Source organism: Schistocerca gregaria, chromosome 8, assembly GCF_023897955.1.
Source record: "Schistocerca gregaria isolate iqSchGreg1 chromosome 8, iqSchGreg1.2, whole genome shotgun sequence".
In the NCBI taxonomy this organism is placed as follows: domain Eukaryota; kingdom Metazoa; phylum Arthropoda; class Insecta; order Orthoptera; family Acrididae; genus Schistocerca; species Schistocerca gregaria.
Window position 1 is genome coordinate 268,677,229 of NC_064927.1, and position 26,712 is coordinate 268,703,940.

Genomic DNA, 26,712 nt, shown 5'->3' on the forward strand with positions numbered 1-26,712 from the left:
CATCTTCATCTACATCCTCCTCCATTTCCATAATATTGTCCTCAAGTATATCGCCCTTGTAGAGACCCTCTATATACTCCTTCCACCTTTCTGCTTTCCCTTCTTTGCTTAGAAATGGGTTTCCATCAAAGCTCTTGATATTCATGCAAGTGGTTCTCCTTTCTCCAAAGGTCCTTTTAATTTTCCTGTAGGAAGTATCTATCTTACCCCTAGTGAGACAAGCCTCTACATACTTTCATTTATCCTCTAGTCATCCCTGCTTAGCCATTTTGCACTTCCTGTCGATATCATTTTTGCAACGTTTGTATTCCTTTTTGCCTGCTTTATTTACTGCATTTTTATATTTTCTCCTTTCATCAATTAAATTCAATATTTCTTCTGTTAACAAGGGTTTCTACTAGCCCTTGTCGTTTTACCCCTCAAAGCTACCCATTCTTCTTCTACTGTATGTCTTTCCCCCATTCCTGTCAATTGTTCCCTTATGCTCTCCCTGAAACTCTGCACAACCTCTGGTTCTGTCAGTTTATCCAGGTCCCATCTCTTTAAGTTCCCATCTTTTTGCAGTTTCTTCAGTTTTAATCTACAGTTCATAACCAATAGATTGTGGTCAGAATCCACATCTGCCCCTGGAAATGTCTTACAATTTAAAACCTGGTTCCTAAATCTCTGTCTTACCATCACATAATCTATCTGATATCTTTTAGTATTTCCAGGGTTCTTCCATGTATACAACCTTCTTTCATGATTCTTAAACCAAGTGTTAGCTATGATCATGTTATGCTCTGTGCAAAATTCTACCAGGCGGCTTCCTCTTTCATTTCTTAGCCCTAATCCATATTCACCTACTGTTTCCTTCTCTCCCTTTTCCTACTATTGGATTCCAGTCACCCATGACTATTAAATTTTCATCTCCCTTCACTACCTGAATAATTTCTTTTATCTTATCATACATTTCATCAATTTCTTCGTCATCTGCAGAGCTAGTTGGCATATAAACTTGTACCACTGTAGTAGGCGTGGGCTTCCCGTCTATCTTGGCCACAATAATGCGTTCATTATGCTGTTTGTAGTAGCTTACCTGTACTCCAATTTTTTTTGTTCATTATTAAACCTACTCCTGCATTACCCCTATTTCATTTTGTAATTATAACCCTGTATTCACCTGACCGAAAGTCTTGTTCCTCCTTCCACCGAACTTCACTAATTCCCACTATACCTAACTTTAACCTATCCATTTCCCTTTTTAAATTTTCTAACCTACCTGCTCGATTAAGGGATCTGACATTCTACGCTCCGATCTGTAGAATGCCAGTTTTCTTACTCCTGATAACAACGTCCTCCTGAGTAGTCCCCGCCCGGAGATCCAAATGGGGGACTATTTTACCTCCGGAATATTTTACCCAAGAGGATGCCATCATCATTTAATCATACAGCAAAGCTACATGCCCTCGGGAAAAATTATGGCTGTAATTTCCCATTGCTTTCAGCTGTTCGCAGTACCAGAACAGCAAGGCCATTTTGGTTAGTGTTACAAGGCCAGATCAGTCAATCATCCAGACTGTTGCCCCTGCAACTACTGAAGAGGCTGCTGCCCCTCTTCAGTAACTACACGTTTGTCTGGCCTCTCACCAGATACCCCTCCGTTGTGGTTGCACCTACGGTATGGCTATCTGTATCGTTGAGGCACGCAAGCCTCCCCACCAACAGCAAGGCCCATGGTTCATGGGGGGTGGTACAAATAGAGATCACATTCGGTCTACTTGTACAAAACCTGTTTTACATAACTGATTTGAAACACCTTTGATCAACGGGAAATAACATGCAAAAGTTAAAACCCTGTTCTCAGTGTAATTTTTTTGTTACTTTACCTCTGTTGTTAGCCAATACTGGTAATTAAACTCACTGTTCTGGGGAGGATGGGGGGCTTAAAATTGGTTGTTCGAATGAGGGTGGCTTTGAAGCATTAATAGAAAACGGTATTCATAAAAAGATGGTATATACTCATGTTACAGGTTGTTTAAATGATGGGTTTGCCACATGCAAAGGTCCAACCTAGGAGGCTACATAAATGGGCAGTAAAGAAGAAGAGAGGGAAGGTACATCAGAACTCAAGAGATAAATTAAGAAGCGAGTGGGCCACAGGAGTTGGACAAGTGAGCTGCCAGTTACGGAATTCCAGTGGTGTGCAGTGTGATACTGCTAATTCAGCATCCTGCACTCTACAAGCTGCCTTCAGATGAGCTTGGTAGCTCCACACCAATGCCTGTGGCAGTTTTGGGCATATGTGACAGCAAGAAGGTCTTTCTGACACAGCACTGTCTGAAAACATATATCTGGGCTTCCAGCCCAGTCAAAGATCACTTACACTGAAGATTTGTCTCTGATCCCCCAATGTTAAATCTGTCCCACCCTAATACCAGCCTGGGCTTCAGACAGTCTCCTGTCGGTGTGCCATGTAGTCACAGGCATGTTAGTGTCAGCTAGCCCAGTGAGGATGTTTAGTTTGTGCCAGTGCTAACAAGCACCCCATCGATTCCAGGGATACTGGACATGACACAGACCATGTCAAGCCCAGCTAGCAGAGTCATGGACTGCCAGCAACACTCGCCGTGTGTGCCCCTCGCTGCAGGGTTGTGTTATCATCGTATAACTCAGGAAGGCCACCCCACCAGTTGCTGCCAGCAATGGATTCGACATTCAACTGCTTCAATGGTTCTCTGCCAAGCGCACTGACTGTATAGAATCTACACCAATAAAAGCTGTTTACCTTCTCAGAGCATTGTCTAGCTTTACTGTCACCATGGACCCAGCATCACCCATCTCTGAGATCACCTATACTCAACACTCAAGAATCTGATGACCAGGCAGTATTGCTACTCTTGGGTGAACACGTAGAGATCAGCACCCTGGGACTGCGACAGTACAGACATTCGATCTGGTGTTATCACTTCTCATAATTAAAAACTGAAATTCGATTAAGATATTTCAGCAGAAATAAAGAGGACAACGACTTTCATAAACTGTGCAGAAAACGAGTGTGTAATTTCCCAGTTGGCATTGCCGTGACAGATTGTTTTTGAAACGAAAAAACCATAGTTGGATAAGAAAAATGCCTAAAAGCAGTTTGATGTCCATTGCACCTCTACTGCCTTGAGTTTAGCAAAATCAACTGTTGATACAACAAGCCAGCCGAAATGAAGTATGTAATAAGTTTTGGAACTCACTTGGTTACCAAAGATGATGCAACTGGCTGCCAACACATCTATATACACAATCGTAGCACAGCAGTAAGTAAAATATTTCTTGTATGTGTTGGACAATACGTAAATTGGCGGAAAAAAAAAAACACGGAAGATTAATAGGATTATATCATACATAATCTGTTCAATAAATTATCTGTATTATCAGAAACTCAATAATCATTTAAGATGTTGTTCCACAGTTACTAACAAATGTGGACTTCACATTTCTGTAAGAATAGCAAAATCTATATTTTACCAACCTCAAGATCGTCTTCTTGTTTCTCTGGACCAAGTTCAACAGATTTATCTTCATCACTGAGATCAAATTCGGATTCACGTTCTTCATATTCAACATTTTCATCTAGTTCCTTGAAATCTGGAGCAAACGCTGACCAGTTTTCTACTTGGTTCTGAGCCCAAACAGAGACAACACCACTTGATATCGAAGCAATGATTGGACGCACTGGATGCCACTGCAGAAAAGGACAAATACGTTAATAATAATAAAATAAGAAATCTAGAAAGGCTAAAGCGTCCACTCTTAAAGCAATATCAAAACTACAGAGGAGGAGGACGATGATTTGAATTCAACATCTCCTCCTGTATCCTGGTTGTTAGAAAAGAAATGCAACTATGAAATAGAACAACAATCTTTTCTAAATATACTGGTATTTGACTGAAATGACCTACGAAAACCACAGAAAACTAAAATTATTATGGCTGGATGAGGACCTAAACCCCACTCTCTGCAAGTTCACTGTCCCAACGAGTGCACTGCCTTGTTCACTTGAAGAGCTACAAGTTTTATGATATTCAAACAGAAACTAACACAACAATGTGACCTGGCTGTATAGTAAACACAAGAACTCTCTTAATTGGGGGTGGGGGATAGGTGGGAACCACTAACAACCAACCAACCTTTCCTTATGCTTCTCCCTCCTCCATTAAATTTATCAGGGAAATACCATAACTAGTTTTCAGATCAGGGAGTGCACTTTCAGCTTATTTGCAAAATACATGTTATCAAATGTGTCCGCAAGCATGGAGGGGGCACTTGCTTTCCCTGAAATTAAGAGAACAGACTTTTCATTCATTGTAGAATTCTCATGCATCTCCAAAACTGGTTGCCTGTGTGATTCCACTAAGTACTGCCAACAGACAAAAACAGAAAAAAATATGACATTAATCCAGTTATCAGAAATGCAAGTTCCTTCCTCAGGGAGGAGATAGAGTGGGAAAGGTTAAAAAAGAAACACAGGTCACTCAGATCCCAGGATGAAAGGGACCTATCTGTATAGCGAGATTGACAGTTGTCCTCACTACAGGTGGGTACACTCATCTGAGGTATGGGTGACCACTTTTCGTTATTAACCTTCCCCACTGCCCATGTCTCCTCACTACGGGAAGGACCAATAGTTCTGAAAGCTAGAATAATGTTGTAACTTTTACTTTTACTTGTTATCTGTCAAATGTACTAAGGTAAGTACTGGTCAGCAATTCTGTCTCATACTGAGTCTACTAAGTTGTAGGTTTAGCATATTCTGGTATTACGTTGCAGAGTGTCATCCTAAACACTTCAGTTTCAACAATCGCTACATAATTTCTGTTTATCTGTGGCACCCTTCATGGTATATATGCCATTTGCTATGGCTTGGTAGCATTTTGGTGACATCCTACACTGAAGGTGGATGATCATTACAGAACAATGCCAAATTCGAATCACCAAAATTTTCTGTTATACTGTGCACAATGATTGGTCGATCTGCACAAAAGTACTGGTATAGCACCCTGACAAGGACGTTCCAACAGTGCCCCATGGAGCATGGGCACTGCAAGTGCCCTTCAACTCACCTTCTTTCAGGCATAGGTAGTGTAGGCTAGCCCTCCACGTAATCCTATTGCTCCATAATCCAGGACATACAAGCTAGTTGGGCCCTCCTGCCTGTGGGAACTCACCAAGGGCAATTCAGTTGCACTGTCTATTGCTTGGCTGCCAGAGTACAGTGCATCTGCTGCTTGCCTACCCGTGGCCCCCCCCCCCCCCCCCCCACTTCCTGTGCTCAAAGGCTGCCAGGTGCCCACACATACCCAACTGCCTGAAATCAACACTAAAGTTGGAACAGTCTGCTCTAAAGCCAACCCCTGGACACGCTGTCCCCTATTCATAACAACAACATAAATATGGCTGCAGTACACCTAGCTGACACCCATCACGAAACCCCAGAAGAACTTCACCCCCTTGCACAGCCTAGATCTGTTCTAGCTTTCTGAGTCTACATTCTCTTATATGGCAGAGGAACTAGTACAGCCTGCAGAACCCAGACGTGTTATAGGTATGTCATTCTATGCTTCCTGTATGGACGCATCAGCCACGAAGAACATCTTTTATTATGTGAGAAGAGAAAACAGAAAAACACAATATTAAAATTTTGTCAAATCCAAAATGTTTCATCTCCTCCTTGATTTTAACGTGTGGCTACACTGCTTATAACTCTTCCATTACCATTCACATGAAATGAATATTGTGTCATGGTTAAATGGGATGCTTATCAACATCAGTACAACTACTCATTGAAAATCTCACAATAGACTAATCTCAAATGTACACAAATTTCAAATACAAAAGTGTTTTCATAGCAGCAGCAGTGTCATCAAGTATACAATGAGAGCACCAGTGTATTCACCTGTATTAATTTTATTTGATTATCTCATGAGTATTAATGATTGGTTAAAAGCTATTAATATTATCTGCAAATCAATTTTTATAATTTTTACAACAAGAGTGCATAATTTTTATTGATCAAACAATGGAAAGTCCACATTGGAATATCAACAGTTATGAAAATGATAGACTGCTACTCACCATAAAGATGACATGATGAGTTACAGACAGGCTAGAGCGGCCAGAGAGTGGTCACATGTGTGTGAGGCGTGCCTGCTTGAGCAAATGTGTTTGTGTTTTCCTTTCTTTTCTAAAGAAGGCTTTGGCTGAAAGCTTGGTGTGTACCAGGACTTTTCACTGTGCTTGTCTGCTGCTCAATGTGTCATCTTTATAGCTGAATTGCCTGAGGCCCCTTGCCATGGTTCACGCAGCTCCCCCTGTCGGAGGTTCGAGCCCTTCCTTGTGTGTGTGTGTGTGTGTGTGTGTGTGTGTGTGTGTGTGTGTGTAAGTTAGTTTAAGTTACTTCCTAGCAGACTAAAATGTGTGCTGGACTGACCTTTGCCTTTCGCGGGCAAGTGCTCTGCCATCTGAGCTACCCAAGCACAGCTCACGCCCCGTCCTCACAACTTTACTTCCACCAGTACCTCGTCTCCTACATCCCAAACTTCACATAAGCTCTCCTGCGATGCACTTGCCTGCAAAAGGCAAAGGTCCTGAGTTCAAGTCTCGGACTGGCACACAATTTTAATATGCCAGGAAGTTTCATATCAGCGCACACTCCGCTGCAGAGAGAGAATTTCGTTCTAGTTTAAGTAGTGTGTAAGTCTAGCTACTGATGACCTCAGCTGCTTGGTCCCATAGGGACTTACCTCCACCTCCACCTCCACCTCCACCTCCACCACCACCTCCACCACCACCACATTTATAGTGAGTAACAATCTGTCATTTCCATAATTATTAATTTTTATTTCATATCTTTCTTCAACATAATAACCCTGCTTTGTAATGCACTTGGTTCACCATTGCACAAGCTTTCTGATACCTCCTGAGAAAAAGATTTTTTGTTGCATAGCAGGCTATGTATGCACCACTCCCTTCACTTGTTGATCAGAGCTGAACCGATGGCTTTTACAGCATCGTTAAGTGGACAAAACTGATGGCAACACCAAAGGGCGAGAATGCAACTATTCAGGATGCTCTAAAACCTCAGAATGCACTGGCTGAAGACATTGAGCACTGTGGGTGCCAATGTATGGATGTGCATTGTCATGAGACAAAAGAAAGCCTTCGGGCAATCGACCTCTGCATTTATTGTGAACTGCTGGCTCCAACTTGTTTACCGTCATATCACTATAATGTTTACTGTTCACTGTTGTCCCCTTTTCAACATTAAGGTTGACTCTTGAATTTCTTTTAAACTGGAGATTTGGGGTGATTCCATTCTATGCACTAGTGTTTATTCTCTGGCTCAAAAAGATGAATCTATGGTCATCTCCAGTGATGATTCATTCCAGAAACATTCTGCCTTTGTTAGTATGAAAGTCCAGTAGGTGCTCATAAATTTTCACACGGTTACGCTTGTTCTCTACATCGGCTTGTTTTGGAACCCATTTCACACACACTTTGCAAAAACTGAGCCTGTTATACATGACTTCATATACAGAACCATGGCTAATCCGCAAATGATTTGTCGCATCAACAGTCACTTGCCTGCTATTCAGAATTAAGGCGTGGATTTGTTCAATACTGGCACCAGTTGTGGCTGTACGTGGACACCCTATTCTTTCCTCATTCTTCACGCTCATTGGACCACTTTTGAACTATTCAGTCCATAGGTAAAAACTTCACTGTGGCAATATGTTGTCCCCATATTGTGCTGAAAGTTTTCTACGAGTTGTTGCTCCTGGTATGCATTCAGATCACCAAGAAGGATTATGGAATCCCATTGTTCTATGGTGCAGCTAGAGAATCACATGGTCATTTTCAGGTCATAACAGTGCAATGTTGTATGATCTTATAATGCTGTAACCTACCACAGGTGAAGACAACGGTGCCATCTAGCAGGCGGTGAGCCTTACACAGCTAACCTAAAGAAAATTAGACAAAATTGCAAATACTTATTTGACTTACTCTTGTGCTCACGTGGAATTGGAACTTTAAATATCCTTACTCTGTAAGCAACATGTAGTGACCTTATTATTTACCATTTACCTGATCTACTGAACGTGACGGAAATGGTTAATTGTCACAACTTCAGTTATAGTGTGAAAGTGCAGAGAGTGTTGTTCTCTGAGTTATTCTTTGAATGAAAGGGTGTGTATAGTTGTAGCTTATATTTATACCAGTTCATTTAAGAAGTGCTCTTAACAAAGTTCCTGAATTTACTGTCCTCCAATAATATTCTCATGCTCAGATTATTCTTGGGACTGAGAGCTGGCTGAAACTCAAAGTGAGAGCTCAGAGATATTAGTGAGTCATGGAACAAGTATCAGAAAGACAGATTAGAGGCCGCGGGAGGTGTGGGTGTGTGTGTGTGTGTGTGTGTGTGTGTGTGTGTGTGTGTGTGTGTGTGTGTGTGTCTGTTCATTGCAGCTGACAAAAATATAGTCTCTATTGAGGAAGAAGTTGAGTGTGACAGTGACGTTATCTGGTCGCTTATAAGAGGTCTATGTGAAACCAAGTTAATTGCTGGATGTTTTTACCACTCACCTAATTCTGCTGTGACCGTTCTAGAGTCATTCAAAGAAAGTCTGCAGTGAGTAGAGCATAAATACCCAGATCGTGCTATACTAACCAGAGGTGACTTTAACCTTGCAGAGGGTACAGACAGACAGTCATGTGAAGTACTTCTGAATGTGCTTTCTGAAAACTGTCTTAAGCAGCTAGTTTGGCAGCCCACATGCATTGAAAATATCCTGGACTTTGCAGCTACAAACAGACTGGACTTTATTGACAATGTCAGTATAGAAACCGGGATTACTGATCATGTAATTACAGCAACTATGGTTACAAAAGTTAATAAATCAGATAAGAAGGCTGGGTGAGTGTTTCTGCTGGAAAGAGCAAATAAGCAGTTGTTAGTCTCTCTCTTAGACAATGAACTGACATAACTTAGTTCCAATAAGATGGACAAGAGGAATTATGGGCAAAGTTTAAGCAGATTGTAAATTGTAGTCGGAGAATTATGTGCCTAGTAAGTAGTAGTAAGGATGGAAAAGACCCACCGTGGTTTAATAACAAGATTCAGAAAATGCTGAGGAAGCAGAGGCTGTTTGACAAGAAGGTTAGTAAAGATTCATGCATATGTGAAAACATCTATATGTAAAACATACGACGACTACCACCATCATACCTTAGCAAAATATCTGGCAGACAGCCCGAGAAAATTCCAGTTTTATGTAAAATTGCTAAGTGGGTCTAAGGCTTCTATCCAGTCACTTGTTGATCAGACTGGTGTGGCAATTGAAGACAGCAAAATAAAAGCCAAAGTTCTAAGTTTCACATTTAGTTATTGTTCATGAAAGAGAACCATATAAACAAACTGTAGTTTGACCATCAGACAGACACCTGTATAAATGACCTAGTAATAAGCATCCCTGACATAGATAAACAAATGAAACAGCTGAAAACATGTAAGTCATCAGGTCGAACCCAATTTGGTTTTTCAATGAGTACTGTACAGTACTGCCCAATACCTAGCTTGCATTTATCACAAATCTCTAGCCCAGTGCAAAAAGTCCCAATTGACGGGAAAAGAAGTGCAGCTGACTCCTGTATATATAAGAAGGGCAAAATAATAGACTCCCAAAATTACACACCAGTATCCCTAATGTCCCCCCCCCATGAACCATGGACCTTGCCGTTTGTGGGGAGGCTTGCGTGCCTCGGCGATACAGATAGCCGTACCGTAGGTGCAACCACAACGGAGGGGTATCTGTTGAGAGGCCAAACAAACGTGTGGTTCCTGAAGAGGGGCAGCAGCCTTTTCAGTAGTTGCAAGGGCAACAGTCGGGATGATTGACTGATCTGGCCTTGCAACAATAACCAAAACGGCCTTGCTGTGCTGGTACTGCGAACGGCTGAAAGCAAGGGGAAACTACGGCCGTAATTTTTCCCGAGGGCATGCAGCTTTACTGTATGATTAAATGATGATGGCGTCCTCTTGGGTAAAATATTCCGGAGGTAAAATAGTCCCCCATTTGGATCTCCGGGCGGGGACTACTCAGGAGGACGTCGTTATCAGGAGAAAGAAAACTGGCGTTCTATGGATCAGAGCGTGGAATGTCAGATCCCTTAATCAAGCAGGTAGGTTAGAAAATTTAAAAAGGGAAATGGATAGGTTAAAGTTAAATATATTGGGAATTAAGGAAGTTCGGTGGCAGGAGGAACAAGACTTTCGGTCAGGTGATTACAGGGTTATAAACACAAAGTCAAATAGGGGTAATGCAGGAGTAGGTTTAATAATGAATAGGAAAATAGGAATTCGGGTGAGCTACTACAAACAGCATAGTGAACGCATTATTGTGACCAAGATAGATACGAAGCAGATGCCTACTACAGTAGTACAAGTTTATATGCCAACTAGCTCTGCAGATGACGAAGAAATTGAAGAAATATATGATGAAATAAAAGAAATTATTCAGATAGTGAACAGTGATGAAAATTTAAGTCATGGGTGACTGTAATTTGGTAGTAGGAAAAGGGAGAGAGTAGTAGGTGAATATGGATTGGGGTTAAGAAATGAAAGAGGAAGCCGCCTGGTAGAATTTTGCACAGAGCACAAATTAATCATAGCTAACACTTGGTTCAAGAATTATAAAAGAAGGCCGTATACATGGAAGAACCCTGGAGATACCAAAAGGTATCAGATAAGATTATATAATGGTAAGACAGAGATTTAGGAACCAGGTTTTAAATTGTAAGACATTTCCAGGGGCAGATTTGGACTCTTCCCACAATCTATTGGTTATGAACTGTAGATTAAAACTGAAAAAACTGCAAAAAGGTGGGAATTTAAGGAGATGGGACCTGGATAAACTGAAAGAACCAGAGGTTGTACAGAGTTTCAGGGAGAGCATAAGGGAACAATTGACAGGAATGGGGGAAAGAAATACAGCAGAAGAAGAATGGGTAGCTTTGAGGGATGAAGTAGTGAAGGCAGCAGAGGATCAAGTAGGTAAAAAGACGAGGGCTAGTAGAAATCCTCGGGTAACAGAAGAAATATTGAATTTAATTGATGAAAGGGGAAAATATAAAAATGCAGTAAATGAAGCAGGCAAAAAGGAATACAAACGTCTCAAAAATGAGATCGACAGGAAGTGCAAAATGGCTAAGCAGGGATGGCTAGAGGACAAATGTAAGGATGTAGAGGCTTATCTCACTAGGGGTAAGATAGACACTGCCTACAGGAAAATTAAAGAGACCTTTGGAGATAAGAGAACCACTTGTATGAACATCAAGAGCTCAGAAGGAAACAGAGTTCTAAGCAAAGAAGGGAAAGCAGAAAGGTGGAAGGAATATAGAGGGTCTATACAAGGGCGATATACTTGAGGACAATATTATGGAAATGGACGGGGATGTAGATGAAGACGAAATGGGAGATACGATACTGCGTGAAGAGTTTGACAGAGCACTGAAAGACCTGATTTGAAACAAGGCCCCCGGAGTAGACAATATTCCTTTGGAACTACTGACAGCCTTGGGAGAGCCAGTCTTGACAAAACTCTACCATCTGGTGAGCAAGATGTATGAAACAGGCGAAATACCCTCAGACTTCAAGAAGAATATAATAATTCCAATCCCAAAGAAAGCAGGTGTTGACAGATGTGAAAATTACTGAACAATCAGTTTAATAAGGCACAGCTGCAAAATACTAACACGAATTCTTTGCAGACAAATGGAAAAGCTGATAGAAGCTGACCTCTGGGAAGATCAGTTTGGATTCCGTAGAAATGTTGGAACACGTGAGGCAATATTGACCCTACGACTTATCTTAGAAGAAAGATTAAGGAAAGGCAAACCTAAGTACCTAGCATTTGCAGACTTAGAGAAAGCATTTGTCAATGTTGATTGGAATACTCTCTTTCAAATTCTGAAGGTGGCAGGAGTAAAATACAGGGAGCGAAAGGCTATTTACAATTTGTACAGAAAGCAGATGGCAGTTATAAGAGTCGAGGGGTATGAAAGAGAAGCAGTGGTTGGGAAGGGAGTGAGACAGGGCTGTAGCCTATCCCTGATGTTATTCAATCTGTATATTGAGCAAGCAATAAAGTAAACAAAAGAAAAGTTCGGAGTAGGTATTAAAATCCATGGAGAAGAAATAAAAACTTTGAAGTTCGCCGATGACATTGTAATTCTGTCAGAGACAGCAAAGTACTTGGAAGAGCAGTTGAACAGAATGGAAAGTGTCTTGAAAAAAGGGTATAAGATGAACATCAACAAAAGCAAAACGAGGATAATGGAATGTAATTGAATTAAGTTGGGTGATGCTGAGGGAATTAGATTAGGAAATGAGACTCTTACACAAGTAAAGGAGTTTTGCTATTTTGGGAGCATAATAATTGCTGATGGCCGAAGTAGAGAGGATATAAAATGTAGACTGGCAATGGCAAGGAAAGCGTTTCTGAAGAAGAGAAATTTGTTAACATCGAGCATAGATTTAAGTGTCAGGAACTCATTTCTGAAAGTATTTGTATGGAGTGTAGCCATATATGGAAGTGAAACATGGATGATAAATGCTTTGGACAAGAAGAGAATACAAGCTTTCGAAATGTGGTGCTACAGAACAATGCTGAAGATTAGATGGGTAGATAACATAACTTATGAGGTGGTATTGAATAGAATTGGGGAGAAGAGGAGCTTGTGGCACAATTTGACTAGAAGAAGGGATCGGTTGGTGGGAAATGTTCTGAGGCATCAAGGGATCACCAATTTAGTATTGGAGGGCAGCGTGGAGGGTAAAAATCGTAGAGGGAGACCAAGAGATAAATATACTTTGCAGATTCAGAAGGATGTGGGTTGCAGTAAGTACTGGGAGATGAAGAACCTTGCACAGGATAGGGTAACATGGAGAGCTGCATCAAACCAGTCTCAGGACTGAAGACCACAACAACGACATACCTAATGTCAGTTTACTGCAGAATTCTTGAACAGGGTCTCAGTTCGAATCTAATACATTTTCTTATGAATGAGAATATGATGACCATGAATCAGCATGGTTTTAGAAAGCATCGCTCTTGTGGAACTCAGCTTGCCATTTTGTCACATGACATACTGTGAACTATGGATGAAGGGCAATGAACAGATTCCATATTTCTAGATTTGCAGAAAGTGTTTGACATGGTACCCACTGCAGGCTGTTAAAGAAGGTACAGGCATATGGAATAGGTTCACAGATGTGCGAGTTGCTCAAAGATTTATTCAGTTATAGAACCTAGTATGTTGTCCTCAACAGCAAGACAAGGGTATCATCCAGAGTACCTCAGTGTGGTAGGATTGCTATTTTTTCTATATACAGAAATGATTTGGTGGACAGGATGGGCAGCAATTTGCAGTTGTTTGCTGGTGATGCTGTGGTGTGCAATATAAGGTGTCAAAGTTGAGTGACAGCAGGAGAGTACAAAATCACTTGGACAAAATTTATATTTAATGTGATGAATGGCAGCTAACTCTGAATGTAAAATAATGTAAGTTAACGTGGATAGGTCTAAAAACAAACCTGTAGTGTTCAGATACAGCATTAGCTCTGTCCTGCTGGACACAGTCATGTCGTTTAAACATCTGTGCGTAACATTGCAAAGTGATATGAAATGTAATGAGCAATTGAGGACTGTGGTAAGGATGGCAAATGGCTGACTTTGGTTTATTGGGAGAATTCTAGGAAGGTGTGGTTCATCTGTAATGGAGACCGCATGTAGGATGCTAGTATGACTTATTCTTGAATGCTGATAGAGTCTTTAAGATCCGTACCAGGGCGGATTGAAGGAAGATATTGAAGCAATTCAGAGGCGGGCTCCTAGATTTATTTATGGTAGATTCAAACAACAGGCAAGTGTTATGCAGCCTTCTACTGCCTCAAACATACATTGCGTGTAAGGACCACAAAGATAAGATATGAGAAATCAGGGCTCGTAGTTGTTTTTTCCTTGCTCTATTTGTTAGGGGGAACAGGAAAGGAAATGACTAGTAGTGGTACAGGGTACCCTCCACCACATGTCTTATGGTGGATTGCAGAGTATCTTATGTAGATGTAGATATTTCCATGAACAATTCTCAAATTTTAGTGTTGCTGCATGTTTAGATTTTGATGATAAAGTAGCAGTCCAGTGGTGATATCTTTAATTCTAAGTGTGGTTTCTACATGCAAAAAATCTGAGGTTACTATAAATAATGTTTATAAAGTCAGTAATGTACATCATCCATGTTAACCCTAAGAAATCCTACATCCAGTTACAAATTAGGTTTCATATGCCATATGGTCATACTTTTGCTAGTAAGTACGGATGTAGAACTGAGTCACAAGCTTTCCAGAAGACAAATACAATATCCACTTGATTCTCTTGATCCATCAATTTATGGATGGCATGAGAGAAATGTACGAGATGTTTTATGCACAATTGTTGCTTTTGGAATCCATGCTGTATGGCACAGAGGTCATTCTGATTGAGGCACCACATCACGCTTGAGATCAGAATATGTTCTAAAATTCTGCAACAGATGGATGTAAATGAAACTGGATTGTGGTTTTGTTGACCACTTCTATACCCTTCTTGTATACAAAGTGTAGTTTGTGCTTTATTAAAAATACAGGCCATAGTTTTTTATTCAAGGGGGGCTACTCAGTCAGCGTATGTTTGTGCTTGCATAACTCAAAAAGTAATTAGTTGATTGACTGGAAATTCTGAGACAAGAATGAATGCAAATACACACTGATATATTCATAATATTTCAACCTTCTCTTTCTAAAAGGTTATTGTTTCTATATATTTGTCATCTCTCTTTATGGCCTCTTAATCCAAATTTCTACACGAAAAACTGGTCTGAATATTTTCCTTGCCTGATTTTCAATTTCTCTTATTTTTGTTTGACTACAAATCACTGTAGTTTCTACAGAAAAGAGGTGTTTCTTGTAGAATTACTCTGCTGTAATGCCTCAGTTTTGTGCTGACAGGAACAGATATTTTATTGTAGTGATTGCAAGTGAACTTATATGCTTTTTGTAATTTGCAGATTCTTTCTTGATTAGCCATTTGTGTTGTGATAGTGCCACGACATTTAACAGTGCCGCCACGAAAGTACGCACAAACGGCGATAGAGGCGCTCCACATATCGGCTGAATGCGGGAGCGCCACCTAGCTACGAACAGCGCCGGCCGCATGTCACGGCACGGCAGTCGAATACGAGAGACTGAGTTGTAATCATGTGATCAGCTAATGTTTCTAAGAGAGAGTGTGAATATCTACGCAATTATTGTGATTAAAGGTTATAACACTTTTTGGCGACGAGGTCGGGATATTTTCACTGCGTTGTGGTTGCGTGTTCGTGACGGGGCAGACATGGAACAGCTTATGTAAGCGCTCATTGAACAGCAAACACAGCTGACGGCTACTATTCAGGCTCAACAAACACAGCTCACGGCAGCGATTCAGGCGTTGTCGACGTCGCTTACTCATCGTCTGTCTTCCTCTTCTCCGCCTCCATTCCCTCCTTACGACGAGGCCGCTGAAGACTGGGAGGATTATGAGAAGCGTTTGCGGCAACACTTCTTGGCTTTCGGCATTGTCGACGCTCCTATGTGTAAGTCGTTATTTCTATCTTGGATTTCCCCTCGAGTCTATCAGCTGCTACCTCAGTTAGCCCCTCTGCGGGAACCTGCCTCCCTGTCCTTCCAAGAAATGTGTGACTTATTGTCTGCCTATTATCGAAAAAACACCCACATCATTGCCGCCCGCGTGGCGTTCTACCGGTGTCGTGAACAGCCCCATCAATCTTACCGGGCTTGGGCGGCAGAACTACACGGTCTGAGTAGGAAATGTCAGTTTGTCACGGACACACATCACGAGTCTTATGCTGACTCAATGGTTAGGGATGCTATTCTACGGCTTGCTCCTGATAAAGAAGTTCGGCAACGTGCCCTCCAACTGCCAAACCCGTCGTCGTCGGAAGTTCTAAGCATCGCTCAATCCTTTGAAGTGTCTCACGCTGCTGGCGCGCAAATCGACGCGTGGTGTGATGTAGGTGCTGTACAGTCAACTCTCGACACGGGCAATTTGCCTGTTTCACAGGAGAACGATGATGTGGCGGCGGTTCACTCGCGTCAACAACGTCGCGTTGGGCCGCAACGCTCGCAGCGAAACCAGCAACCACAGAAGCCGGTTCGTTCAGCACTTCCTTCTTGCCCCCGTTGTTTCGTACAGCACGACAGGGCAGCGTGCCCAAAACGTTGGGCCACGTGTAATTCATGTAGGAAAAAAGGCCACATTGCTTCTGTGTGTCAGTCCCATAAAGTTCCTGTCGACGAAGGACGAGGCGTCAGACATGGATGTTCACTGTGTGCTTTCTCAAACAAATAAGTTGTTTGTTACTGTTCGTGTTCTGAATAAAGACATCTGCATGCAAGTGGACACTGGCTCTGCAGTAACTCTCATTAATTCTCTTACGTATTTGGCGTTGGGCTCCCCTCCTTTGTCTCCAGTTACGCGAAATCTGAGGACTTATAATAAACAGAAAATTCCTATCATGGGCCAGTTTGATGCTTCCACTGCCTACAAGTCTGTTGTTCGGCCCCTCACGTTTTATGTGGTGGATCATGCGGGCACTGAAAACCTGTTCGGTTATGATGCTTTCCAATTGTTCGGGTTCTCCATTGATGATGATGTGCACCTCATATCTGAGGATATTCCGTATCAACAGCTGGATGGATTGTGTTCTGAATTTTCGTCCGTGTTCTCTGCTGGTCTGGGTTGTGCCAAGGATTTTGAAGCCCACATTACTCTTAAACCTACGGCTCGCCCTAAGTTTTTCCGGGCACACCCTATTCCGGTGGCGTTGCGTGCACCTGTCAAGGCTGAGCTAGACAGGTTAACAGCTTCAGGGATTCTCCTTCCGGTTACCTCCAGCGAATGGGCATCGCCGATCGTGGTGGTTTCTAAACCAAACGGGAGTCTGCGATTGTGTGGTGACTTTAAAGCCACCGTCAACGCTCAGAGCCTCATTGACACTTATCCTCTTCCCCGTCCTGAGGAGTTGTTTCCCAAGCTCGCTGGGGGCAAGTTCTTTTCCAAACTTGACTTATCGGAGGCGTACCATCAGTTGCCGTTGGACACCACTTCCAAGGAATTTCTCGTTATCAACACTCCTTTTGGGTTGTATCAGTACCAGCGATTACCATTTGGCGTCACTAGCGCATCGGCCATTTTTCAGCGGTTTTTGGAACAGCTCACGGCTTCCGTTCCCGGCTGCATAAACTATCTGGATGACATTGTTGTCACGGGAGCCTCCACTGAGGAGCACCTTCGTAATTTACGTTCACTGTTTTGGGTTTTGCATTCGGCTGGGTTGAGGTGCAATCTGGACAAGTCACAGTTCTTCCAACCCTCCATTGAGTATCTTGGTTTCCACTTGTCCCGTGAGGGTATACGCCCTCTCCGTCAGCACGTTGCGGCCATTAACGCTCTACCCCGGCCGTCTACGGTCAAGGAACATCAGGCGTTTCTAGGCAAGATTGCTTATTATCACAAATTCATTCCATATGCAGCGGCGGTAGCTTATCCTCTGCATCAGCTGTTACGCAAAAACGTCCCCTTCTGTTGGTCCGACGGGTGTGAGCAGGCTTTTGTCGGCCTGAAGGCTCATTTGCAGTCGGCGCCTTGTCTTGCCACATTCCATCCGGGTCAGCACTTGGTTCTGGCGACTGACGTGTCACAGTATGGCCTAGGGGCTGTTCTCACCCATCGGTATGAGGATGGGTCGGAACGACTCATCGCCTATGCTTCCAAGACCCTCAACGAGGCGCAACAGCGTTACTCTTAAATAGAAAAGGAGGCGCTCGCTATCATTTATGCTCTAAAAAAGTTCAGCGTTTTTTTGTATGGTTCTAAGTTTCACCTCATCACCGACCACAAACCGCTGGTCTCTCTGTTCAGCCCATCGGCGTCACTTCTGGATAAGGCAGCTCACCGCCTGCAACGTTGGGCCTTATACTTGTCTCGTTTTCATTATGAGATTGACTATCGCCCCACGGCCCAGCACGCCAACGCTGATGCATTGTCGCGATTGCCGATGGGCCCCGACCCTGTTTTCGATCGTGATGAGCTCCTCTGTTTCTACATTGATGAGGAAGAACGTCGTGCGGTCGAGGGCTTTCCACTTACAGGTTCGCAGGTCGCGTCGGCTACTGCGCGGGACCTGGTCCTGCGTCGGGTGATCGGTTTTGTTCAACGAGGTTGGCCGGACAGGACCAAGGGCCGGGCATCGGATCCCCTTCGCAACTACCATGCCTTGCACCTTCGTCTGTCTGTTCGTGATGGTGTTGTTCTTCTGGCCACAGATGGCGCATCTCCACGGGTAGTGGTGCCAGCCTCTCTTCGCAAAGATGTTCTCAAACTGTTGCATGAAGGCCATTGGGGTATTTCTCGGACTAAGTCCCTGGCCCGCAGGCACGTTTATTGGCCCGGTATTGATTCGGACATCGCCCATATGGTTGCTGCGTGTGGCCAGTGTGCTCAACAACTGGCGGCACCTCGTACAATGCCCTCTCTGTGGCCTGATCCAGCTCAGCCATGGGAACGGGTGCACGCCGACTTTGCTGGCTCCTTCCTTGGTACTTATTGGCTACTGTTGATTGACGCCTTCTCGAAGTTTCCGTTTGTTGTTAGATGTCCGTCACCCACCACTGCGACGACGACGCTGACTTTGTCCAAAATCTTTGCGCTAGAAGGTCTTCCATCCACGATCGTCACGGAGAATGGCCCTCAGTTCTCTTTGAGGGCCTTCCGTGATTTTTGTACTGGACAAGGGATTCATCATGTTACTGCACCTCCCTTCCATCCACAATCGAATGGGGAGGTCGAGCGCCTTGTCCGCACTTTCAAATGCCAGATGAAAAAAATTATTAGTGATTTTTCCACAGATGACGCCCTGCTGCAATTTCTGAGTTCTTATCGCTTCACGCCTCTGGGTGATCGCAGCCCTGCTGAACTCTTGCATGGCCGCCAACCGCGCACTCTACTGCACCTGCTTCACCCAGTCAGGCCTTGTACTGTGTCCCCTAGTGCGGGAAAATACTCGGTGGGCGCCGACGTGTGGGCACGAGGGTATGGATCTCGCCCTAAATGGATTCCAGGGGTGGTCAAGGCTCTTCGCGGCCGCCGGCTTTGTGAAATCCGTACGGGCGACGGCACGGTTGTTCGCCATTACAACCAGATGCGCCCACGAGTGGTGGCCACGCCAGTGCCACCGCCCCATCCTTCGCCTCCACCAGCCCGAGACGTTCGCCATTACAACCAGATGCGCCCACGAGTGGTGGCCACGCCGGTGCCACCGCCCCATCCTTCGCCTCCACCAGCCCGCGACGCCAGTCCTGTCACTGCTGCCGATCTACCGTCCATGTTGATGCAGCCGCCGTCGCTGCCGCTTCAGTGTATGCCGGAACCGGCCACAGTTGGGACGCCGCCTTCTCCGGGACCCATCTCGCTGGAGCACACTCCCAGGTCCATGACACCTATGGATGCTGCTCCGGAGTTTTCACCCATCATCTCATCCAGGAGGCACGTTACACGCACGAGCTTCCGTCCTGGACATTTTTGACCATACTCTTGTGTCTCTGCGCGGGATCTCCTCGGGGCCTCACAAGAGGCTATGGATGTCTCCGCGCTGTCCATGTCCCCAAGGAAGTGAGTGTTTTTTTTCCAAGGGGGGAAAAGTGTTGTGATAGTGCCACGACATTTAACAGTGCCGCCACGACAATACGCACAAACGGCGATAGAGGCGCTCCGCAAATCGGCTGAGCGCGGGAGCGCCACCTAGCTATGAACGGCGCCGGCCGCATGTCACGGCACGGCAGTCGAATACGAGAGACTGAGTTGTAATCATGTGATCAGCTAATGTTTCTAAGAGAGAGAGTGAATATCCACGCAATTATTGTGATTAAAGGTTATAACAATTTGTGTTCAGTTCTGATGGTTGGATGATCTCTCCTAGTTATTTGAAGTGTGTAACTTGTGTCACTTTTCCATACTAAGTTGTTTTGGGGAGATTATCTGTAGGCTTGTTTTTCATGTATAAGTTTTCTCGAAGGAGATTTATAGGCCAGTTTTCTGCAAAATTTTGTGAAGCTTCTCCAGGGCGAGTTTGACTTTTTCTCTACTGTTGGTTAGAATGGCAAGGCTGTCCACAAAATTCATACCTTTCGCATTTATTCTCAGCTTTTTTTAATCCTGAGTTCAATTACCAATGCTGTTAGCAAAAGTCTTGAAAGATTCTTGAATAATTCACTTCAAAGTTTAAACAATACTCTACAGAATCATCCAGTCGGACATATCCTACATTTTTTTTTTTAATGCACAAGTTTTCTGTTAAAACTGGCTGCTAGAAAGAAAATGCTCTGCTGCATGCATTCGCTGTTTTGTTTCCTGCGTCATGAGGCAGTTCTAACAACGATAGTGGAGTATTTTAGCCATTAGACAAACAGTTTCTTCCATATATATTGTTTCTCATTATAGACATATTTAAACATAAGTTAATGCACAACAATAAGGTGTTTTGTTTTCATCTTTGACGGTGGATTTCACAGAAAAAAAGATAAGTTCTATTTCTAGTTTATCAGGTTATGATTAGGATACTACTCCAGAATCTGAATTTGAACAACAATCAACCACACTCAAAACTGGGATGGATGGGTTGTTGTTGTTGTTGTTGTTGTTGTTGTTGTTGTGGTGGTGGGGGGGGGGGCATAGGGATGGGAGGATGAAGTGATAGAATGAGAGACGGGGAAGGAGGAGGAGATGGACAGAGAGGAGGAAGAAGGAGATTAGGATGTATACCCAGTTCCCATACACATTAGAAATGTTCAGACTGAGTGACAGCAATGAGTGGCTGGGTACACCTGGTTCTGTATGAAATCCGATTGGGATTTCATTGGGTCCTGGGCCCTTATCAATTTCAGTGATTTCAGCTTTTTCTCAAACCTTGAACTAGAGCAGTACTTCCTTCATAAAAGTACATTTGAAACAATAGTTCAGAAGTTCTGTTTTTGTTTTGTTACTCTTAATTTCATTTCCTGTGTCACACAAGAGTGTTCAGACACTAATGTTGGTATTACTGACAACATTTACATACCTGAATATCTTTGAGTGGTGTGAGATGTCTTTTACAATTCTACTTTGAGAGTCCTCGAAGGCTTCTCACACTGCCTTTCTGACAGCCAACCACATTTCATTTCATTCAATATATCTCTATCTATTTGCGGACAATGTTGCAAAATCAAACCACTACAACAGGAGCACAGTCTGAGTATGGAGCTTAATGACATACTTAAAATAGTTTTGATTTCAATTTAATAGTACACACCACAACATCCAGCAGCAATTCTCCCTTAGTACCATGAAGTATCTTCACAAGGTTTCCTATGCTTTTCTCCCATACATACAACGCATGTTGACGAGCAGAACCAGCGCAGATGTACTCCCCATCACCAGAGAAACAACATTTTTTCCACATGGTTCTGTAAAAGCAGAAATGCACAGCATCATTTTATGTCATGGTAAAACAAGCTATGTTTATGTAAGAACCACATACTTTTTTCTTGGGCAATAATAAATGGGGGTGAGCAGAGGGAGCAAGCTCTGACTCCACAGATTACTGTGGGATGAATAAGGAGCTCCACCTCCTTCAAACAAAGCTGTCACAAGATTTGGGATTTATTCTTTTTAGCTCATACTGAATGATTTGAAATAAAACTGGGATGCAGAGGTAATATATGCTTAAATATTTTACGTAATATTTACATCACGGATCTACAAGAACACTGGCAGCCTCAAAAATGCCATATATTGTTACAATACAGGTATGAGTTGTACTGAATTACTGTATTTTTCGACCTCATATATTAGCATCCACCAAAGAAAACTTATGTACAACTTTCATCAACACCAATTTGAAATAAATAACAACAACATAAGCTTTGATGAAGCTAAACTGACATTATGCTGCTTGAAAAAAAGGTGCGCGCATGCGCCCACACACACACACACACACACACACACACACACACACACACACACACACACACACACAGAAAGTGAAATAGACTAAAGAATGAAGATTAGAGTCCAACAATTTGACAATGTTGATGTGAGAGGCAGAGCACATGCTTGGTTAAATAACGATTTGAAGGCACCTTGTTTAAGGAAGCATCTTGACAACTGTCTCAACTGATCTAAGACACTCTCAAAAAACCTAAATCAAGGTCATATGCAATCTGAATTCCACATCTCTGGAAAATAGGTTCACTATCTAAATCACTGCCCTGTCCTGCTCAGCGAAAACAGACAATGTGTGAGTGTACAACTCCTTCAATGAATATTTCACTGTTGTGAGTTAATTAACATACAAAATGTTTGGAAATTCCACTTACAAACTTCTAGAACCTGTAGAGGGAAGTGTGTACATAATATCTTGAGCAGGGACCCGTGACTGGAAACATGCTTTTTCCATTCTACTGTGGTTTCAATTCAGATGCTTAATTCATTCACTTCTGCTGGAGGAATTTAATTAGGTGTGGTACAGTACAATTATTAGGTAACAATTCAAAAGGAAACATAAAGAAACATCTTTTTATAACTTAAGCACATTTATTTGTATTAACACTTAAAATATTACGTTCTGTACGTACAGAGGGCTGGGTTCTTTTTGTTTTGGAATAATGTAAACACATAATGTTTAAGTGTTAATACAAACAATGTGCTAAAGTGATAAATGGACACTTCATTATGTTTCCTTTCGAATTGTTGCCTAATAATTGGGCACTTGACTGTTTTCTAGAAATTGTCTTAAATGATTGATTATGTCATTTCATGTACCTAACACATATTTTTTCCTCTAGAATTTCACTATTCTTTTATAAAAACAGAAGTAAAATCCAAATAATATGAAAGACAACTAATACGCTCCATTCGAGTCATATGATGCCTGTGGCGTCACTAGCTAGTTCATTGCTCCTACTGCAACAATTTAAGTCACAGTGACATCTTGTTTTGGAATTAGTGTTTCGGAAAATTTGTTACAAATGGTCTGTAGTATCATACAGTACAAATACGTCTATAAAAACTCCTGAAAAGTGAAGATGCGTAAACTGATGCTACACTGTATCAGCAAATTGCTACAAAGTCGACGCACCAATTCACTAACTTAATAAAAAATGCACTGCATATTGAAGTTAACTTTAACTTAACTCTGAGATATGCTCTCCTGCTGTTACAATGAATTACTTGGTAGCTCGGCTGTTATGCGGTAGACTGTTGAATTTTTTAAGATTACGTGCATAGGTTGCTGGTTCGAATCTAACTGGAAAGAACATTTTAACTTATTTTTTAAAATGACTTGACAGTCCTCTCACATGGAAACCAACGCACTTACATTTGCAATTGCTGTTCACACGTCACATTCAAAAAGATATTTTCTAGTTAATGTAACCACACACTTTTTACTTTATTAGAAACAATGTTTTTATCTGTGTACTGTCCAGCTAGGAACCTTACTGTTTGAACTTTTGCACCTTTATCATCGTGCATAAAGCTGAAATAAGTCTGCTTCAGATGCTAATGTTACTTTGCACTCAAAAACATCACAGCCCTTATACATTTGTGTCACCTGCATGTTGTATACGCTTTATATCTCTCCTTATAACCTCATCATCCTACACCTCATTGTACCATGGGTGTATGGTAATATCTTTACTACTAGCAATACTTTCCAAAAAAGTGAACTGTCTGTTTTCAAAGTAAATGCATTCATCCACTGTTGTCCATTTCTCAGACTATGACTAATGTGAAGCTACATATAATACATCCCACAATCGAAACACCTGCTTCAATCAGTTCTTGCTAACACTGATTTTGTATCTCATGTCAAACTTTTAAAAATACGTAACCCTTCCAGGATTTGAACCTGTGACCTCTTTGTTTACAATACGATGGCTATCCGTTGCACCACAAAACGTCTGCCAGATCTGAGTGTCTTATAGAAACGAAACCTGTTCTTAAGTTTTAGCAAGAATAGTCTTATTGTGTTGTGGGTTCCATCTCGTGACAGACAGTTGACAATCTAGATATAATATATGAACCCATTTGTGAAAGTTCTGCAGTTCCTTAGTTTCGAGTAAATTTAATGATGTTGCAGGGAGCAGGGAAAAGAATGTCAATCGTTACACATATTGCCACTCTAAATGGGTGGAGCATAATTGCATTAACTTTTGCAAGGTTTTCACTATCACTGTTCACAAAATTTCTTTCTATTGCTACTTAAAAGTAGTCATTGTGTTTTACATCACTCAACAGCCAAAGTGTTTGCAAAAAAAGTACGTAGAAACCTCGTACCTTCAGATAGCGCTCCTATAACACATATTTATCTTTGTCCTACTCCCAGTCTTTGATGTAACCTGAGCATCAGCCAATAACAGTGTGTTTTCAAACATGTGACTAGATCTTGATATTTAATGATTTTTAAGCTTTAATTACTTAAAAATAACATATTTTGTGAGACTATTGACCATAAATGCTTTTTAAATGTTTTAATCGATCAGAATAACAACAATCTGAACCATACTTTTGACACAGAAAAATAGCCTTTTGTACTGCGTCACTCCTAATTCAATTCCTCAAACTGATGTGGCCGAGTTAAAACACCCGAATTGAAAAGTCGCACAACAGAAATGGTACATTTCCAGACATGGGTTCCTATTCAAAATATTACGTACTCACTCCAATCTACAAGCCTCAGAAGTTTGTAATGTGAGTTTCGAAACACTCTGTAGATATCTCTAAACAGAACTTAAATTTCATATTTTTGTGGTATGCAGATTTAATCTAACATTGCATCACAATTAAAGATATGATAGAAAGAAAAACATAATAAAAAACAACTACAGACATTTACTTCTACATAACGCTATACAAAACTTATGACTTTATACTAAACACAAAAGACTAATACGTTACTTGCAAAGCTATCATTAAAAATGACAAACAACAGGTTACACGTTCACAGTGCATGAAAAATCAGTAACAAGGTAACCCAACTTAAAAATATGACTACTGCAGATCAGTATACTCAAGCACAGCTAACAAGGGAATGGTCAGACTTGTCACGTCAAAACCTGTGTTGCTTTTTTTACCACTGTGAGTTAACATTGCAAGAAGTTGGTATGCAGAATTTTAGCTGCTGACATGACCTGGAAGTCTGTAAACAATTTTATGAAGTCAGACATTATTGTCGCATGGTTTCCGCACTTATAACTGCCTCTTGTACAACCCTGACCTCTCTCGCTACGTTATACCAACGCCATCTAGGGACAAAGTGGTGTTAGCTACGCACTGCTCTCTTGCCACAACAGTGAGAGAGCTGATTCCCCCAGTGAAAGCGATCGTATGATAATTAAACATTTGTTGACAAATATGGCTGATATGTTACCTACAACATTCTTTCCAAATAGCTATGAAATAGACACAAATAAATATATGGTTTAGAACACGTCCAAATTTTATTTCTTGTAATTACCACAAAAATGTGAAATATTGATACTAGGTTCAAAACATATGTGTTTTGTGCACCAAGAACATACAAGCAAAGATGACATATGACAGCCCTGCGAATCACAGACGTTGTTAGATGTCCGTAGACAAAACTGGGCTGGTGTTAGGAATGAATCAGGCCTAGTATCAGTATATTTTGAGGAGTGCCACGCATATTTAATCAAATTCTGAAACCGTGAGGAGGAAAATTGATAATGTACTATTGATTGCAGCTTGAGAATATTGTCACGGTCATAGACAGGAAATTGCAGTGATCTGCATCAGTGATCTGCACACAATAATTTTCTCTGTTAGTTTTCTGTAAAATGCCTTCTCGTCTACCATAAGATTATTTGCGTAGAACATTGTTCTTTTGACACATGGTCCAAAACGTCTACCACAAGATTGTTTGCGTAGAACATTGTTCTTTTGACACATGGTCCAAAACGTCCAGTTGGTTCTTGAAGACACACATATAATTTAGGCAGCAATGAACCATCCAGACTAATTATGGGCATTATAGTGTATAATGGGTGAGTGCAGTCGTGGACTGCGCAATTGCCTCAACATGTTTTTGCCCTTTGAATGACAGTGTTCTTTTTGCACGCATTTCTTTTTGAAAACCTGACTGATCTGCATTGTACACATACGATTCACTAAAACTAGCGATCTTATTTTTTGCATTCATAAGACAAGCTTCTATCATTTCGATTTGTGTCACTTCATTTTCTGACCTGTTTCTCGATACAAATTTTGTTATTATTCTTGCCACAATTTTATTTGATCTTTTGAAATGACTAATCCAACTTTGAGAAGCTGTAAATTCTGTAGCACCTATTGCGTTGGCAACTTCTAATGCCTAATCATGCAAAGTTGTATCACTGACACTAAATGACTGTTGTCTGGCAACAGAAAATAGGTCAAAAAGTCATGCATTTATCTCCGTCGCAATTTCCAGTTGACTCTTACATCATCCAGCGACTTCCTTTTTCCATCTATACAATTCACGTTCAGAACGGAC

General features: G+C 41.8%; 1 protein-coding gene across 2 annotated transcripts in view; it reads right to left on the bottom strand.

Moving 5' to 3' along the window:
- Positions 1 to 26,712, bottom strand: part of LOC126284613 (retinoblastoma-binding protein 5 homolog) — an 86,045-nt gene that overhangs the window by 14,324 nt on the left and 45,009 nt on the right. Inside the window, exons 8-9 of one of the 2 annotated variants that reach the window (XM_049983678.1) lie at positions 21,472 to 21,625; positions 3,499 to 3,715 (exon numbers count right to left, since the gene is read on the bottom strand). In XM_049983678.1, coding sequence (XP_049839635.1) covers positions 3,499 to 3,715; positions 21,472 to 21,625 — 371 coding nt within the window. The remainder of the gene's footprint in view (positions 1 to 3,498; positions 3,716 to 21,471; positions 21,626 to 26,712) is intronic. The other variant, XM_049983677.1, reaches the window with a different exon arrangement.